General features: G+C 43.0%; 1 protein-coding gene across 1 annotated transcript in view; it reads left to right on the top strand.

Annotated features, from left to right (window-relative positions):
* The window catches only part of LOC308280433 (ribose-phosphate pyrophosphokinase 2), a 28,521-nt gene extending 20,051 nt beyond the window's left edge, over positions 1-8,470 (top strand). The window contains exons 5-7 of the mRNA XM_080720697.1: positions 4,240-4,413; positions 7,247-7,406; positions 8,115-8,470. Coding sequence (XP_080576823.1) covers positions 4,240-4,413; positions 7,247-7,406; positions 8,115-8,207 — 427 coding nt within the window. The 3' untranslated portion in view covers positions 8,208-8,470. The remainder of the gene's footprint in view (positions 1-4,239; positions 4,414-7,246; positions 7,407-8,114) is intronic.
* The last annotated feature ends 8,081 nt before the right edge of the window (positions 8,471-16,551 follow it).

The following is a 16,551-nucleotide window of genomic DNA, read 5'->3' as shown; positions in this document are numbered from 1 at the left end:
TGTTTCAACATAGTGTATTCCCCAAAGTCAAGTACATTATTGTTTTAATATAGCTCTGTGTGTATATATCTTAAAAAGAAAAAGCACCCCCCCTTGCAGCGCCCCTGGAAACACCCTCAGCACCCCCCTTCCAGGCTGTTCCAGCGCCCCTGTAGCCTACTCTATGTCGGTTGCGAAGCTCGCTGAAGCTCGTGGAGCTGCTGCTGTACACAGCTAAAGCTGAAGCACTGTCTTCAACAGTTTGGATCAAAGAATTTACATACTTTTCTTTCTTGCACATGTGATATAGGGGAGCATTTAGCAACATGGAGCACATTGGACATGTAGCGCGTTTTGTAGTAAGAACGTGGGAGGCGGCGGCAGGCGGGCTTGCAAAACAAACTTTTTTGGGCACTCTAGCTTGGCGGGAGACTTGTCCGTTAATGCAGTGAGCTTGAGTAACAACTTAACTAGGAAAGCTGACGCCTCATTATCAAAACATGAACATTCTCGTGAAATATACAGCCAGACTGTAGAACGCCTCTGTTTAGACAACATGTTGGCTGAGCCTGCGTCTGAACAAGGCAGCGCGGCGCGTGTGTGATGTCATCGCGCATATGCAGGAATCGATAGCAGAATCGTTAAGGACGTTGGCTAACGATTCCACGGAACCGAACCACCGGTTCTCGATACCCATCCCTAGGTGGGCGTAGAGAGTATGTCGACTGAGATGTGGGTCCATGTATCCGCTCGGTCGTGTCTCCCTGCTGCAGATGAAAACTGACATCGGCACTGTTTCACCTCCTTAATTATGTCTGCAAACGTTTTAGTAGTCAATCGAATTATTTTAGGAGGTGGTTTGCACGGGCAGACGACAGACACTGTACACAGGTCCATGGCTGGAGGAGGACATGCATGTGCTGCTGTTGTTGTTGTGCGCCGCCGTCTCCTCGCGATGACGCAATGACAAATGAATAGTAAAACAAAACATTTGCGCACATGATATTTTAGACGAAAGAAAACTTTGATTAAACTTCGCGAATGTGGTCGCACCAAATATATTTTTTGTAAGACGTTTTTGATCGACTCGTCGGATTTTGACTTAATTTTATTTATTTATTTATTTTCACTCCAAATGCCAATAAAATCATCTGGGTCGCACGTATTTAATAGGGTCGGTCGCCAACCGGAAACCAAAGTTTTTTTTTGTTAGGCCTAAGCGACCATCATGTCTCATACACAAACTTTAGAAGGCAATTATAGCCAATCTGGAGGGAATATGGGAAATGGGACAGATCCATGTTGATGACATGACTTTAGAGATATTGTGTACCGCTTTGCGTGATTTTAGGCCACGATCTGTAGGAGCAGTGTCCAAAAATGTGTTTTGCTAAAATCGGCCTGATGGTGGCGCTAGAAGAGGGCCATGTGAGAAATCAGGGGCGGAGGTTGTGATTTGCCATCCAAGGAGTGTGTGTGCAAAGTTTGGCATCGATGGGGCCAACGGTGGCGTAGATAAGAGTAGGGGCATGTGACGTGACGGAGGGAGGGACAGCCGGTGGAGTTTTTTAACTTACGACCTGACGGTCGCAATTATTGTTGACCAGAGTGAGATTGTGGATCACGTGGTTAAAAGACAAACAGGGTTGAAAATAGCAGATATACAAGCTCACAGCGCGGCACCGAGTGCCGTGCTGCGAGCTTGTAGATCTGCTATTTTTTTTAAATCGTGAAAATTAGAATTTTGAGTTTTGACCCGATTCTATAAGTGTCTTTTGAATCCTTCTGAGGTTTTTTTTGAAAAACCCATGTTTCCATGTCAGCAATCTGGCCAGCCATCGTCAAAGAAAAGGTCCTTTTCACTTTAACTGGAGCTCAGTTAGTCTGTTCCTGAGAGACTACTGTCAGAGGTTCTCAAAACCTTTCGTGTGAAGGACCCCCAAAATGATATGTATTTGGCCACGGACCCCCATCTCAAAATGTTTAGTTCCAAGCATTATTATTACAGACAGGGAAGCCAAGGAGGGCTTCCTTCCGGATTGGATGACTAAGAGCTATGCTGGCTGAAAATCTCATGCTGGCTAGAAACTTGTCCGTAACAATTCAGCTGATGCTTGTAACCAAAGAAAAACTCTCAAAGTAAAGGCTAGACAGAAGCAAGTCCTTTGAAGGCTTTCTTGAGATATGAAATATGACAGGGGTCTTCCTCAGAGTTACTACCGGGGGTTTCTTCAAATCTTTGTGTGATAGAAACTTTTTTCTCCTTTTTTATATTAACCGCTTGAACCCTAGATTCCATATTCTGAGAACTTTAGCCAGCGCTGCAAGGTGTTGTAAGCTTGTAGATCGGCTATTTTCGGCAAAGGGGTTTGGTGTAGAGTGGAAAAAGAGCAGACTAAGTACAGAGTGAAAGGGCAAGTTTATTAAGTATTGACGGTTCAAGTGGTTAAATATCTGAAAACACAAATTGACATGAATCCAAAATACACTGATGATTGTGCTGTCAAACAATGAAACTATATGGAATCTATGAACAGGTTGTGGGGGTCCCTGCTTCATCTCGCTCTCAACTAAGGGGTCCTTGGCCTGAAAACATTGAAGACCCCTGAAATATGAGTTTATTTTACTTGAAAGATCCAAGTAACCATATAACCATTTCTAGCATGAGGTATTGTTCACACAGCTCTCCTAGTAAGTGTTACGGCTTATTTACACAGAAACCACTTTATGTATCTCAAATAACATTGAAAGACAGACTGATCGAATATAGTACTTTACATAGGATAACATAAATTTCAAAAGCTGAAAAAGGATATCTTATTTCAGCCATTTCCATATTTTGGAAAAGCTACATTTTTAATTAAAGTCAATGGGGAAAATGTATTCACAAATAAAATGTATATAAATTAAATTATTTAACATATCTCTTAGCAAAATAGCACGCAGGCGTGTCCTGATGAAGGCGGTCGATTTGACATATGGCCCAAGTGTGTGCCACCAAAACTGGGAGCAGGGGCGTCACAAGGGGTAGGAAAGTGGGACTGAGTTACCAGGGCCCAAGGTGGAGGGGCCCTAATAACTTTATCTATTGAAAAATAGCAGATATACAAGCTCACAGCGCGGCACCGAGTGCCGCGCTGCGAGCTTGTAGATCTGCTATTTTTGAAAAGTTGTGAAAATGTGTGAAAATCTTTGAATATATGTATTTTTTAAGCGAACATTTCTAACTAAAATTTTGCTTCTGGGGGTCCCTGGAACTAAATATTTTGAGATCTGGGTCCGTGGCCAAATACATATCATCTTGGGGGTCCTTGGTTTCTTGCACACATTTTCACGATCTTTCAAAAATAGCAGATATACAAGCTCGCAGCGCGGCACTCGGTGCCGCGCTGTGAGCTTGTATATCTGCTATTTTTCAATAGTTAACATTCATGGGGGGCCTGCAGTGAATGCTTGTACCCAGTGCCCAGAATTTGGTGTGACGCCCCTGCTGGGAGGATTAGCGCGGCAAAAAGAAAGTATGGACAGGTCTTGATAGTCCCATCCCTATGTATTAGTGGCCAGAACACACTATACTTACAGTATATACTATACATCTATAATGGAAGCTGTATACATCTACTTGTCATGCCTTCTTTGCTTGTAGTGAGTGACCACAATGAAATACACACTGTCCTGTGCTGAGGCCTGAGGCTCACCTTCACACTCATATTGTGTAGGGCTGCAACGATTAATCGTAATCGAATCGATTATTCAATTAGTTGCCAACTAATTCAGTAAACGTAATCGAATCGGCAACTAATCGCTGGAATTTGTATTAATATCGTGCAGGAATATAGGCTCAAGAACTTGAATATTTATTTTTAAATGACCTATTTGAAAAGAGTATTGTTACCATTTAGCCTGACAAATGTGTAGCTATTCTTTAATCAGTATGCAGTCAGAAAAAGGTATTTATGTTTTGTCTTTTTGCAGCAAAGTTAAGCAAACTAATCGGTAGCTGAGCAAAATGTAATAAATGATGTATTTTTGAATGAATTATTCATCTTTAATGTCTTTTTTGTTAGTTAAAACATGTCTAAAAGAACCTAAAATCTAATGTACAGTATAAGGTAATGGCTAAATAAGTGCCATAATCTGATTAATCGTTTAAATAATCGACCGATTAATCGATTATGAAAATAATTGTTAGTTGCAGCCCTAATACTGTGTTCCGTCTGTCTCTCCCTAACCATTCCACTTCCTGTGACCTTCCCACAGAGTGACGTCCATCGCGGACCGGCTCAACGTGGACTTTGCCCTCATCCACAAGGAGCGGAAGAAGGCCAACGAGGTGGACCGCATGGTGCTGGTGGGAGACGTGAAGGACCGCGTGGCCATCCTGGTGGACGACATGGCGGACACCTGCGGCACCATCTGCCACGCTGCGGACAAGTCAGTGACCTGCCTTCACTCACTGAGAAAGAGACGACCTCACAAAGTGTTCTGTTGATTAATCCAGGGGTTCTCAACCTTTTCAGGACGTGACCCCTAAAATACTAGGAGTTGAGGCATTACATTTTGTATAACACGGTTCTATTGTGAACTGCGAGGCGTTGTGAGCATGTAGATCTGCTATTTTCACAATTTCTGCCTCTAATATTTGACAATTTGACCAATGTTTAATTTGTCATTTTAGAGGTGTTAAAAAGTCCTTAAATTGTGGCTTTAGAAATGTGCAGATACCCTCTATAAACGTACAACTTATGTTGGTTTGTTTACTGTTGAATGAGAAAACAATGTTGCACATTACGTTAAAGGGCCACTTCACCTCTGGTACAACCAGATCTTATTTTATTGTTGTTTGGGACACAATCAACACAATCCTGAGTTATTTTTTGTACAACAATAAAATAAGATCTAGTTGTCCCAGAGGTGAAGTGGCCCTTTAATCATCTGGGGACCCCCCAAAATAATTTGGCGACACCCCTGGGGATGTATATACTGTTAAAATGACTGATTTTGATGCTTTATTAACTTCTTTTTCTGGGGACACCCTGGAATCCCCCCCAAGGATCCCTGGGGTCCCCAAACCCCACTTTGAGAACCACAGTTTTATTGCGACCGTTAGGTCGCAGTTACTATCAAAACCTCCACCGGCTGTCTGTCAGACTGTCCGTCACACGTCACGTCACACTTTTGCCCTACTCATATCTCCGCCACCGTTGCCCCTATCCATGCCCACAGGTTGAGAACAACTGGATTAATCGATTGTTAATGTTCAATCGGTCATTTCAATCAGCGAAATATCTGAAGAGTAGCTTTCCCTGTTGTAGAACTGGTGTGTCATTCAATCTAGTTTATCACACACACAATATATTGTGAAATGTTGTTTTAGCTTGATAAAGGAGGCCCAATGTGGAGTCACGGGGTTCCTTACATCTGTTCCAAAGCATCAGCTGCATTGACGCTATGACAGACTGCTGGCTAAAAGACTAGACCAGGATTTCTTCTTCTTTCTTCAACTTCAGTCAAAATAAACTAAACTACTTCACTACTCACCTAGTCTCGCTCCACAATCTCAGAATGCTATACCAGTAAGACTCCCTAATCGGGAGATAAATATCTCCACAAATAGGCCAAAAGTTTGTTTTACCAATTATCAAGACATACGGGCAGTTGACAGTTTGCCATGGTTACTCATTGAAGTTGAATCTCCATATATGGAGATAACCTACGCATCACACTAAGTCTGACCTCACCAGCCCATATTTGGGCATGAGCAACTTATGTATCCATATATGGAGATATGATGACATCACACAGTCCTCAGCGATGATGTGGCGTGATGTCATACAATACACAAACGAGCCCTACAGTATAAAGGGGCAATTCTTGCCAGGAAAGAAGCATTTCTTCGACTCAGACCTTATCGATTATCAAGACATACGGGCGTTGACAGTTTGCCATGGTTACTCATTGAAGTTGAATCTCCATATATGGAGATAACCTACGCATCACACTAAGTCTGACCTCACCAGCCCATATTTGGGCATAAGCAACTTATGTCTCCATATATGGAGATATGATGACATCACACAGTCCTCAGCCGATGATGTGGCGTGATGTCATACAATACACAAACGAGCCCTACAGTATAAAGGGGCAATTCTTGCCAGGAAAGAAGCATTTCTTCGACTCAGACCTTATCGCCAGGGTTGGCTTATAGCAGCTGTCGGTAGATAATGCCGGTCTTATATAAGGGTCATTTGTGTACGGTGTGATGTCATACTGATGTCAGCAGTGTGATGTCATACTGATGTGGAGATATGAGCAGGGCAAAGGTGTGACGTGTGTGACGTGACGGACGTGACGGACGGCCAGTGGAGGTTTTGATACTAAACTGCGACCTTACGGTCGCAATAAAGAGTGGGGAACGGCAGCTCCCGAACGGCGAGTATCGGAAGTAGCCAGTGCTGCACTGAACTGTAGTCCCATTGGAAACATAACAGAAACACAATAGCTCAGACAAAGTCATTCGAGCGGCCTATTCTTGTTATGAGTGTATAGTTTAAGATAACGTTTGAAAACAACATGGAAGTAGCACCAATAACACCAGAGAAAGACGAAATAATGCCCCAAAAAGGAGACATAACGCTTCCAGTAGGACATGTTATTGCTACTGCACCAAGGGAGCGGTTGCGTCACATCCGCTTTATCTGGCACTCATCATTTCTATTCCGGTTTGCCAGACTGTATGCCGGGAGCATTTGGCCAAATCGCGGAGGCAACACCAAAGGTAGTTTTGCGTTGTTGAAAGTCTATTCTCTGCGGTGGGAAACCTCATTTTTCTCATGAAATAAAACGCAGCCAACTCGATCCAACTCGACCGCCGCTTATTTCCGGGTTGTGTCTGCGGTGGCCACTGGGTGGCTCGAGGTGGGTGCGTTTTATTTCATGACAAAAATAATGTCACCGCGGAGAATAGACTTTTAAAACTACCTTTGGTTTGGTGAGTAGTTAAGTTTATTTTGACTGAAGTTGAGCCGTCATAGGGGCTGAGAAATCCTGGTCTAGTCTTTTAGCCAGCAGTCAGCAGCTGACGCTCTGAACCAGAGCTAGGGGTTCCTTAACAAGTCTTAAAATATGTTCACTTAATAGTTATTTCATGTAAAGGCCTTTGTCATTTTCATGAGTGCCATTATTATACGTAAATAATGAATGATGTTATCATTCGACTACACAAACTAAATATCACATTCAACCAGGCCTTCTGTCTCCTCTTCAGGCTGATAGACGCTGGGGCCATAAAAGTGTACGCCATCCTCACACACGGCATCTTCTCAGGACCTGCCATCTCACGCATCAACAACGCCCCCTTCGAGGCCGTAGTGGTCACCAACACCATCCCCCAGGAGGAGAAGATGAAGTCCTGCCCAAAGATCCAGGTATTTTTGAAAAATCGTGAAAAGTTGAATTTTGACCCGATTCTATGTCTTTTGAATCCTTCTAAGGTTTTTTGAAAAACCTATGTTTCTATGTCAGTGGTTCTCAAACTTTTTCATGTGAAGGACCCCCAAAATTATAGGTATTTGGCCATGGACCCCCATCTCAAAATATTTAGTTCCAGGGACCCCCCAGAAGCAAAATTTGAGTTACAAACGTTCGCTTTAAAAATGCATATATTCAAAGATTTGCACCCATTTTCATGACTTAAAAAAAAGAAAAAAAAGTTTTACTCTTTATTTCTCAAAAATACAAAACAAGACGACAACATGTAAGAAAGACTAAATAATAAGTAGAACAAAAATAAGGTACAGAAATAAAAAATAAAATAACAGTTATCAGACCGTTATGTTTACAGGATTAATATAACATGTACATGTGGCCATTTCTCCCATTTCCTTTCTCCTACCTCCTTTTGGAGTCTCAGAGAGTAGGTCATTTTTTGTTCCAGAAGATGCAGTTGTTTCACAATAAAAATTACTGATTTTGATGCTTCATTTTGCTTATTTTCCTGGGGACACCCTGGAATCCCCATCAAGGATCCCTGGGGGTCCCTGGACCCCACGTTGAAAACCACCAGTTTTATTACAACGTTGATCCATTATTCTTTCATCCATTCAATGTGACACATTTGTGGTTTTCCTCCGCAGGTGATCGACATAGCCATGATCCTGGCCGAGGCCATTCGGAGAACTCACAACGGCGAGTCGGTATCCTACCTCTTCAGCCACGTCCCCTTGTAGAGAGGCCAGGAGGGGAGAGAGAGGGACCCTCGCCTCTCAGGTCTGATTTATACTTCGTCGTGCGACGGCATCACTCGCCGAAAACGGCCGATCTAAAAGCTCACGTGACGTCGCATCGCAACATACTGTGAGCTTGCGGATCGCCTGTTTTTCCAGCGAGTGACATCATCGTAGGCCGGAATATAAGCGAAGCATAAAAGCCGGGGGCCGCTCTCCATTCAGACATGCTGCCATTCAGACATTGACTTCTAATTGTCTGAATGGCAACACTTCCATAGAGGTTAGGGTTAGTGTCTGAATGGCAGCATGTCTGAATGAGGGGATGCACCCGCATAAGCCCCATCTGCACGCACCTTTGGCCACGCGACCCTCCGTGAAGCGGTTGGGAGAGGGGGAGGAGGTATCTGGCGATATTTTGACCGATCTGCCGTTCACGTGACCGTCCCCTTGAAGGTCACGCCCCCAATACACACACTTCATCTTTCTGACTTTTCTCAACCCGGGAGCAAAATGCCATTAATTCTTCTTCTTCTTCTTTGAAGAACAACTTGCTATTTATGAGTGGCACCTTTTGTGATTGTTTTCGTTTGATTTTATTTTGTTTCCGTTTTTAACCAAAGGGTCCATTTCTTTATAACATGCCCTTTTTATTATTATTTTTTACCTCATGTTAATTAACTTCACAAGAAATTTAACTTCCCATATTTTTTGATTGATTTCATATTATCAGAACATTCCACTACACAGAAAAAGAAAACAAAGGTGCATATGTGGGGTAAAGTGTTCTGTTATTAGCCATTATGAGTGTTAATCTTTATTTTTATTGGCTTAATAACTGTTTAAGATATGCTATATTGAGTTGTTATAGGTTGTGCGCAATGATAAGTAAACGTGAAAGCAGAAATCCTATTTTCCATGCAAACAGGTTAAAATTCCACTGAGACTGTACCAAGTTGTATTTGACCATAAAAAGAGTCTTATAAAATAAATATAATAAATAAAAGACTCGGTTTTGACACAAGGAGGTTTGACTTTGTGTTTTCACTATTTTGCACTCTGTCTCAATATTGGTTTAATTGACTACTCCTTAGTTGGTATCTGCTGAGAATTATGAACTTTTTCCAGACATAATTTCCTTGTGCTGCTTTGAAATATCTTCCAGACATCTTTGATCTTAACCTTGAAATCTGACTCAGGTGGTGCCACCTAGTGGTGGCAAGTTGATGTTACAAAAGTCTTATTTGCCTAGCCAAACGCATTATGTTTTATGGTCTGTATTATATTCAGGCCTCCACCTTGGTATGGGGACCCCAGCGGTTTGCCACATTAGCAATGGAATGTGACAAAAATAGATAATGCCAAAATACACATTTACTGTGTTTTTAATTCTTGGTGACCTTTTTGCTTGAGAAACCGATGAAATGTTTAGCCTTTTTTTCCAGTGGTGTGATAAAACAAAACCCCATGTCAAAGTTTTCCACAACAAAAAGGGCCGATTCATACTCCACTTTTAGAGCCAAATTTATTTCGGTTCGGTGCGGGGAGTCACAAAATCTCTGTGGCACCCAACAGCCGAATTAATGACGCTCCTGCCACCCCGAACCTCTGAAACCGAAATAAATCCGTCTCTAAAAGTGAAGTTGAAAGCCACTGCATCAATGCACATTATAATAATTGTTACTGATGTAATGTAATTAACAACTGTAACAGCTATTGATAAGGCTTTTGGGGTCAAATAAATCTAATGGATTGTTAAGTTGTTGCCCAAATCCTGGTTTAGTGTTACATTTTGTGTTGAGATAAAGTCATTACAACGATGTCAGAGGGGCTGGCAGGTTTCACTTGTTTTCTCACTTTTTTACACAGTTGTTTCTTTGACAATAAAGTTGGACAATGGCTTACCAATGTATTGTCATTTTCCTCATTTTAAATACAGGAATTTGTATTCAAGGTACTGGATTCCAAGGATAATATATTGATGATACAATTAAGCAATCAACATCCTACTATGGCATGTAAAAATGCTGGGCAGGCCTCGTTGATCTCAATTTTGCATCAAGATTGGAACAGGAATTGACTAAATTAGTTCATTATTGGGGTATGGAGGGTAGGAGGGTAGGTACTGCTAATCTCGGAGGAACAAATCTGCAGTTTGATCTATGGGAAAGATATCAGTGAATACTGTTGGAAATTGTGGTCGAAAGCACACATGAATGACCGTGATGCTTATGTATTGGAATATGAAAGGTGGTAAAAGTAACTCTTCCTCCAAGCTCACAACGCGTCGCAGTGCGGCGCGTTGTGAGCTTGGAGGTCGGCTATTTTCGATGCTTGATTTTTACACAGAGAGGGCAATCCTTTCAACATAAGATGCTGCATTCAAGTTCAGGAGAGTTTGGGACAAGGCAATTCTCTTGAATGCTGCCTTCAGGTATAGCATGGAAAGAGGGCATTTGCATTTCTTTCACCTTAGTAAAAACTGCATTCATGGTCTGGAGAGGGCACTTTTTTACAGATGGATAGAAGGGCAGGGGCTCAAGCCCCCTTTGATGTCTAGGTCTGCACGTGCCTGACTGAGAATGTCAATACAGGACATGATCAGACCGTCAGTACGAATAGTCCACTACTAGTGGGAGAAATATGTGAAAAAGGTGTTCACTTCCGGCAGAAAGCGTGAAAATTTGCACCTAGGGGTATTTTTGTGCGCTGAATTCAAAAATTGACGGTCCCAAGCACTTTTCTCAAATTCACTTTTCTCTAATTCACTTACCATAGGGTTAGGGTTAGGAAAAAAATACCCCCCAAAAATCTTCTTTAAGTAGCATGTGAGGGGTCTATCTAGGGGTTTTTTATGATTCTGAATCCATTCCAAGCATTTGTTTTGCACAAAAACATTCCTTGGGCAAGAAATGGACCCCACAAAACTATGGTTATAGTGATGAGTCATCACTTTTCACAGTTGTGTAGTGTCCATTTCTTGGCCAAGGAATGTTTTTCGTGCAAAACAAATGCTTGCAATGGATTCAGAATCATGAAAACCCCCTAGATAGACCCCTCACATGCTATTTAAAGAAGATTTTTTTGGGGGTCTTTTTTCCCTAGTATGGTAAGTGAATGAGAGCCACCAGATCCCATGGGAAAAGTGCTTGGGACCGTCAATTTTTGAATTCGGCGCACAAAAATACCCCTAGGTGCAAATTTTCACGCTTTCTGCCGGAAGTGAACACATTAGCCTATTTTTGTTACATATTTCTTCCACTATACATAGTCCATCACAGAAGCAGTGCAATAACCCCCCCCCCCCCCCCCCCATTACAAATATCAATGTACATTTGCGAATTCAGTGGTAGAAACCATACGCACTGCCTGGTCTACAGAGATGGGGAGGGGGGAGTGATATCATTCATCTGACTCATCTGCCCATGATGGTCAGATGAGTCATCCTTTTACTTATTTACCATAATCCACAAGAGGGCGAGCGGCTGTGTGACGTACACCAAGAGAACAATAGTCTGAATTCTTGACCCCTAGTGAGGTGTCCATTTGTGGAGGCTTGTGCTTCGTTATATAGAATAGAACAGTGTTTCTCAATCTTTTTTGGCTTGAGTACCCCCTTTCCCAGATTTTTAAATCGAAGTACCCCCTTTTCCCGACAAAAATGTTTTCCTTATAAAACTGCAAATTAAAACCATAAAACCATCACAAATAATAAAGGGAGTAAGGGTTTCAAACGGTGCCTCCTGAACACATTTATTTTCAACACTGTGGCCATAACATTTCAGTCCAGTTTTCATGTCAATGACTTACAATGTATTCAAACATATCCCAGTTGCCTGTTACCATAATTTGGGTTAGCAAATATCAGGCTCACAACACGTTTCTCCAAGTGTCATCATTAAACATAACAGTGATTTATAGGCCTACTTCTATTTTTCTTGTATGGGGGCATTTTCTGAGTATCCCCCGCAGTACCTCCGTGTACCCCTAGGGGTACACGTACCCCCATTTGAGAAACACTGGAATAGAAGATAGGATCAACAGGATAAGACAGACTCTGTCAAGAGGCACATCCCCTTGTGAAGTTCTGGGTTGTCTCCTGACAGTAGTCTAGAGTTCTCAAATTCTGCCCGAACCCGACCCGTCATTTAGGGTAGGGTAGGGCCTAAAATTTATGCTAATTAGTCGGGCCGGGTAGGGTCTCGGTCTCAATGAAAAATGAAAATAAATATATATTTTTTATTTTATTACTAAATTCTTTCCAAACCCGACCATATGTTTTCGGGCCAGGTAGGGCCTAAAATGTATGCTAACTAGTCGGACCGGGTAGGGCCTCAGTTAGGGCCCAGTTAGGGCCGTGTCTTAATTTTCGGAGAACTACAGTAGTCGCCTGTTAAGCCAAAGTGCAGTAACTCAAAAAATCACTGAAAAAAGTGTTTCAACTGGTCAGCCAAATGTGATAATTGGCATTTAAGTCATATTACACTAATTGTACATCTGTTCTTGACGTAGACTACTTGTGTATCCCCCAAAATCACGAATGCTAATTTGACCTTTGGGATACACAAATAAGTTGGTGTGTTCAAAAATCTAGGCCTACAGCACTTTGTATTCGTAGGGGATCTTAACTCTCTCTCTCTTCTATTTTCTATTGATAATTGCCCAGTAGCCCTATCTATTAATTGAGTAGGCTAATCTGCACTGCAGGCAAGATAATGACACCACCACCTGTGCTTAATGTTTGAGATTGAGAAGAAGGTTTTTTCACTAAACCCCGCAGAACGACGAGAAGCTCAGCCGACAGCCGGGGACGCTGCCTACAACTATTGATCATTCTATAAATATAATACGGCTTGAACTTGGATTTGGAAACCTGCCGTGAGTATTTGGAAAGATGTAAATAAACTGTCGTCCGTCCGTCCGTCCGTCCGTCCGTCCGTCCGTCCGTCCGTCTGTCTGTCTCTCTCTCTCTCTCTCGGTGGCCCAACTTTACTAAATGTAGTTAATGTTGGTTTTACTTAAAATTTGGCATCAGTCTTGACTGTCTTGTCATGCTAACCTAGCCCTGGTAGTGCAACACTGGTCTCGCTTCTGTCAGAGCAACAGGTTTTGGGTTGTAGTACATTAAACTCCCACAAGATGGCGCCTTCTCTACGTGCATGTGCAGAGAATGGTTATGAACAGAAATGATGGAGAGAATTGTGACCATGCTGAAATCACAAACGAGTCACTTTCTGCTCCAACGCAACTCTGCCGCGGTGTCAATAAATTCGTTGTTGCTTTGAATACGCGTCAGATGTCAGAGATTTCGTTCACATGTTAAATTTGTACACACTAAAAACAATGTTTTGCGCTTTTATGCTCTCCCAAGAGGAAGATAGAGAAAAAGGGGTTGAGTTAGATCCCATTGCCCGGATGGACAAATCGTCGTGTGTGTGCGTGCGTGCGTGCGTGTGTGTGTGTGTGTGTGTGTGTGTGTGTGTGAGATTATTGCTATTTTATTTGTTTATTTGCTTGCTACTACTACTGACATTACATAGGCTAGTACAGTAGTTGTTTCCCCACATTGTATGTCCGTCCAGAGGCGTCAATTGGGTATGGCAGCTGCCATACCTTGGCTACAGGGGAAAACAGATAAAATGTGCTTCTCAAAATAAATTCATCATGCCTGTATCTAAGGTATGGCAACATGACTGGTGTCTTGCACGCACGCGCGCGAGGAGACAGACACCAGTCATGTTGCCATACCATAACTTTGTCTGAACTGACGCCACTGTCGCTGTCAAAGGTTGCCTGACAACCAACTGACCAATGACAACGCGAGCGTCCCCACGGCGCATGGGACGCTCACACTCTTACCACCCAGAAGAAGACGAGAGGGGGCTGGGCTGGGGTGACGTCAGGCTGCTTCATTAGCATATTTCTGAGTATATTTAATGGTTGCGCAGAAACGCGCCATACTGCTGCATAGCCTTCACTAGAGACTTCCTGCCCTCAAGTCCAACTCCGGTAAGCAATATGAAAGAACTCTTCCTAATAGTCTGATAATACAGCCTGTTTTAAACATATAGACTGGGGAAGATAATGTCACACATTTTGGTTAAAGACGGATATACTGCATTGGCATTCGTTTTTGGACTGTCAAGGAGGAAGGACCTAAAACATTTTTTTTTTTTTTTTTTTTTTACTATAATCGTGTATTATTTTTCGTGGCTGTCACCTGTTTTTGACGGCGATCAGTTATAATAACGGTGTAATACATGATCATGAACTAAGGGAGAGGGTTGGAAGGCACAGATTTGAGGCGTAGCACTGGCAGCACAGCGCGTTTCCTTTGTTAGACCGTTACATGATGATGATGGGTGAGGTGCAGAAAACGTCGTTCCGCAAAAATGATGATTAAACCCACGATATGATTTAACGTGGTTATTGTTGGCAAAGAACCCCACACAATGACTTCTTGAGATATGGATGCTTTAGGAAGGTGAACTTGAACGTAACGCCCTTTTGAATGAGGATAATGCAGAATATGGGCGGTGGTTCCTTCTCCACACAGACAGAGAGACGCGTGTGTGACAAGTGAATTTGCGCATGCACGTGGAAAGTCCCCCAGAAATTATTCGGAGGCTATAAGCTGCTAAGCAATTACATCTGTATTACTTTCTTTTTTTTTTCTTTTTTTTTTTTTTCTTTTTTCAGTAGGCCTACGTCTTTATTTTTGCAGATGGTATATTGTCTTATTTTGCCTCATGTTTCAGTCTCCACACCAGGGGAACACCTATTGTTATGTAAATGATCCTTTTTGTTCATTGTTCAGCAATGTGCAACACACTGATTTAGGCTATAGTTCGTCGTACGCCCGTGGTGCGCAGCCCAAAAATGGCCACGCTCGCAGAGCTTGTAGATCTGCTATTTCTGCGTGATACAGGCTTTAGATAACGGGACTCGGGTGGGGATCCCACGCTGTGCAAGAACCGCAGGCGAACAAAAGAATGAGGACGCAACCTGCTCGCACAGTCAGGCAGGCAGCCAGCCAGCTGGAAGGCTTTGAGGAATAAGAAAAAGAATGTGTTTCATGTCTTCTGCGGTCTTTCTAAAACTGCGTGTTTGAACTGGTTCCTCCGACAGACACACTGCAACCATGAGCGACAAGCCAGACATCTCGGAGGTGACCAGCTTCGACAAGACGAAGTTGAAGAAGACGGAGACGCAGGAGAAGAACCCCCTGCCCTCGAAAGAAAGTAAGCCTCCTCCTCGCAAATTATGCAATCTCTTTTAGGGTGTGTGAGGTGATGACTGGATAGGAGTGACGTCTCTGTTGTGTTATACAAAGTTCAGTGCCACTCAACACTCGAAGTCGTGCTTTACAGCAGACCAACGTCAAACTGTAGGCTACAGGACAGGCATTTAGTTAAAACAAACAATTGTTGGCTGGAAACAATCTCACATCCTCTCTCCCCCTCTCTCTCTCTCTCTTCCTCTTCGCAGCCATCGAACAGGAGAAGGAGGCGGCGTCTTCGTGAAGCCCCTCCCGCCCGCCATGCACTGTCCACCCTCTCCTCCCGCATTGCCTTCTTTTCACGTCACTTCTTTTTAGCTGTATAACTTTGTAACCGAAATTGTGAACCGACAATGACGACGACCAAAAAAAAACAACGGAACTGGCACGGTCTGCGAAAACGAAAAAAGGAGCGGATGGCGTCTTACAAACCGAGGAAGGGGGGCGAGCCCACCCATACCCCCTCTCCCACCACCACCCCGCCGCTATTAACCCTCACTACCGCCAACACCCACCTTGTTACTGTGATGTTCGTGTCCTTCCGTCGCGGAGTCGAGAGAGCTGCGTCCGGGTGAGACGCCAGCCTTGTCACCGATTGGACACCTCCCGCCGACCCCACCCCTTAGGGAGACATGGGCGTGGCCCAACCTCCCAGGAAGTTACGTCGCTTGTCTCTCGCCACCATCTGGCTTCCTGTGCGGCCGTGTTGTCACGCCACGATGCTGAGGCATCAAGCTTTTTTCCTATTTTTATTATTTTTTTGTCGTTGATGTTTTTTTTTTTTTTCTAAAATTTTGGGGAAATGCACAACTTGTTTCTGCGCTGGTTCAGTATAATAATGCCAATGTTCGTCTGCCAGAATTCTTTTTTCTATTAAAAGCTCGGTTGGGAAAGAGTTAATGGAATCCACCTAGATCTTGGAAATAACACCCAAATGGACTTTATTTACGTTTGATATTTTTGCAATTGTATCATACTTTTGGGCCCTTTTTATCAATGTGATTTGGGATATAGCTTTTTTGTGTCGCACCCCCACCTCTGATTTGTGTCACACGAGGAAAAGAAAAA

Source organism: Nannobrachium achirus (genome assembly GCF_963921795.1).
Source record: "Nannobrachium achirus genome assembly, chromosome: 24".
Lineage (NCBI taxonomy): Eukaryota > Metazoa > Chordata > Actinopteri > Myctophiformes > Myctophidae > Nannobrachium > Nannobrachium achirus.
The sequence above is the reverse complement of the archived record's forward strand: the minus strand, read 5'-3'. Positions and strand labels throughout refer to the sequence as shown.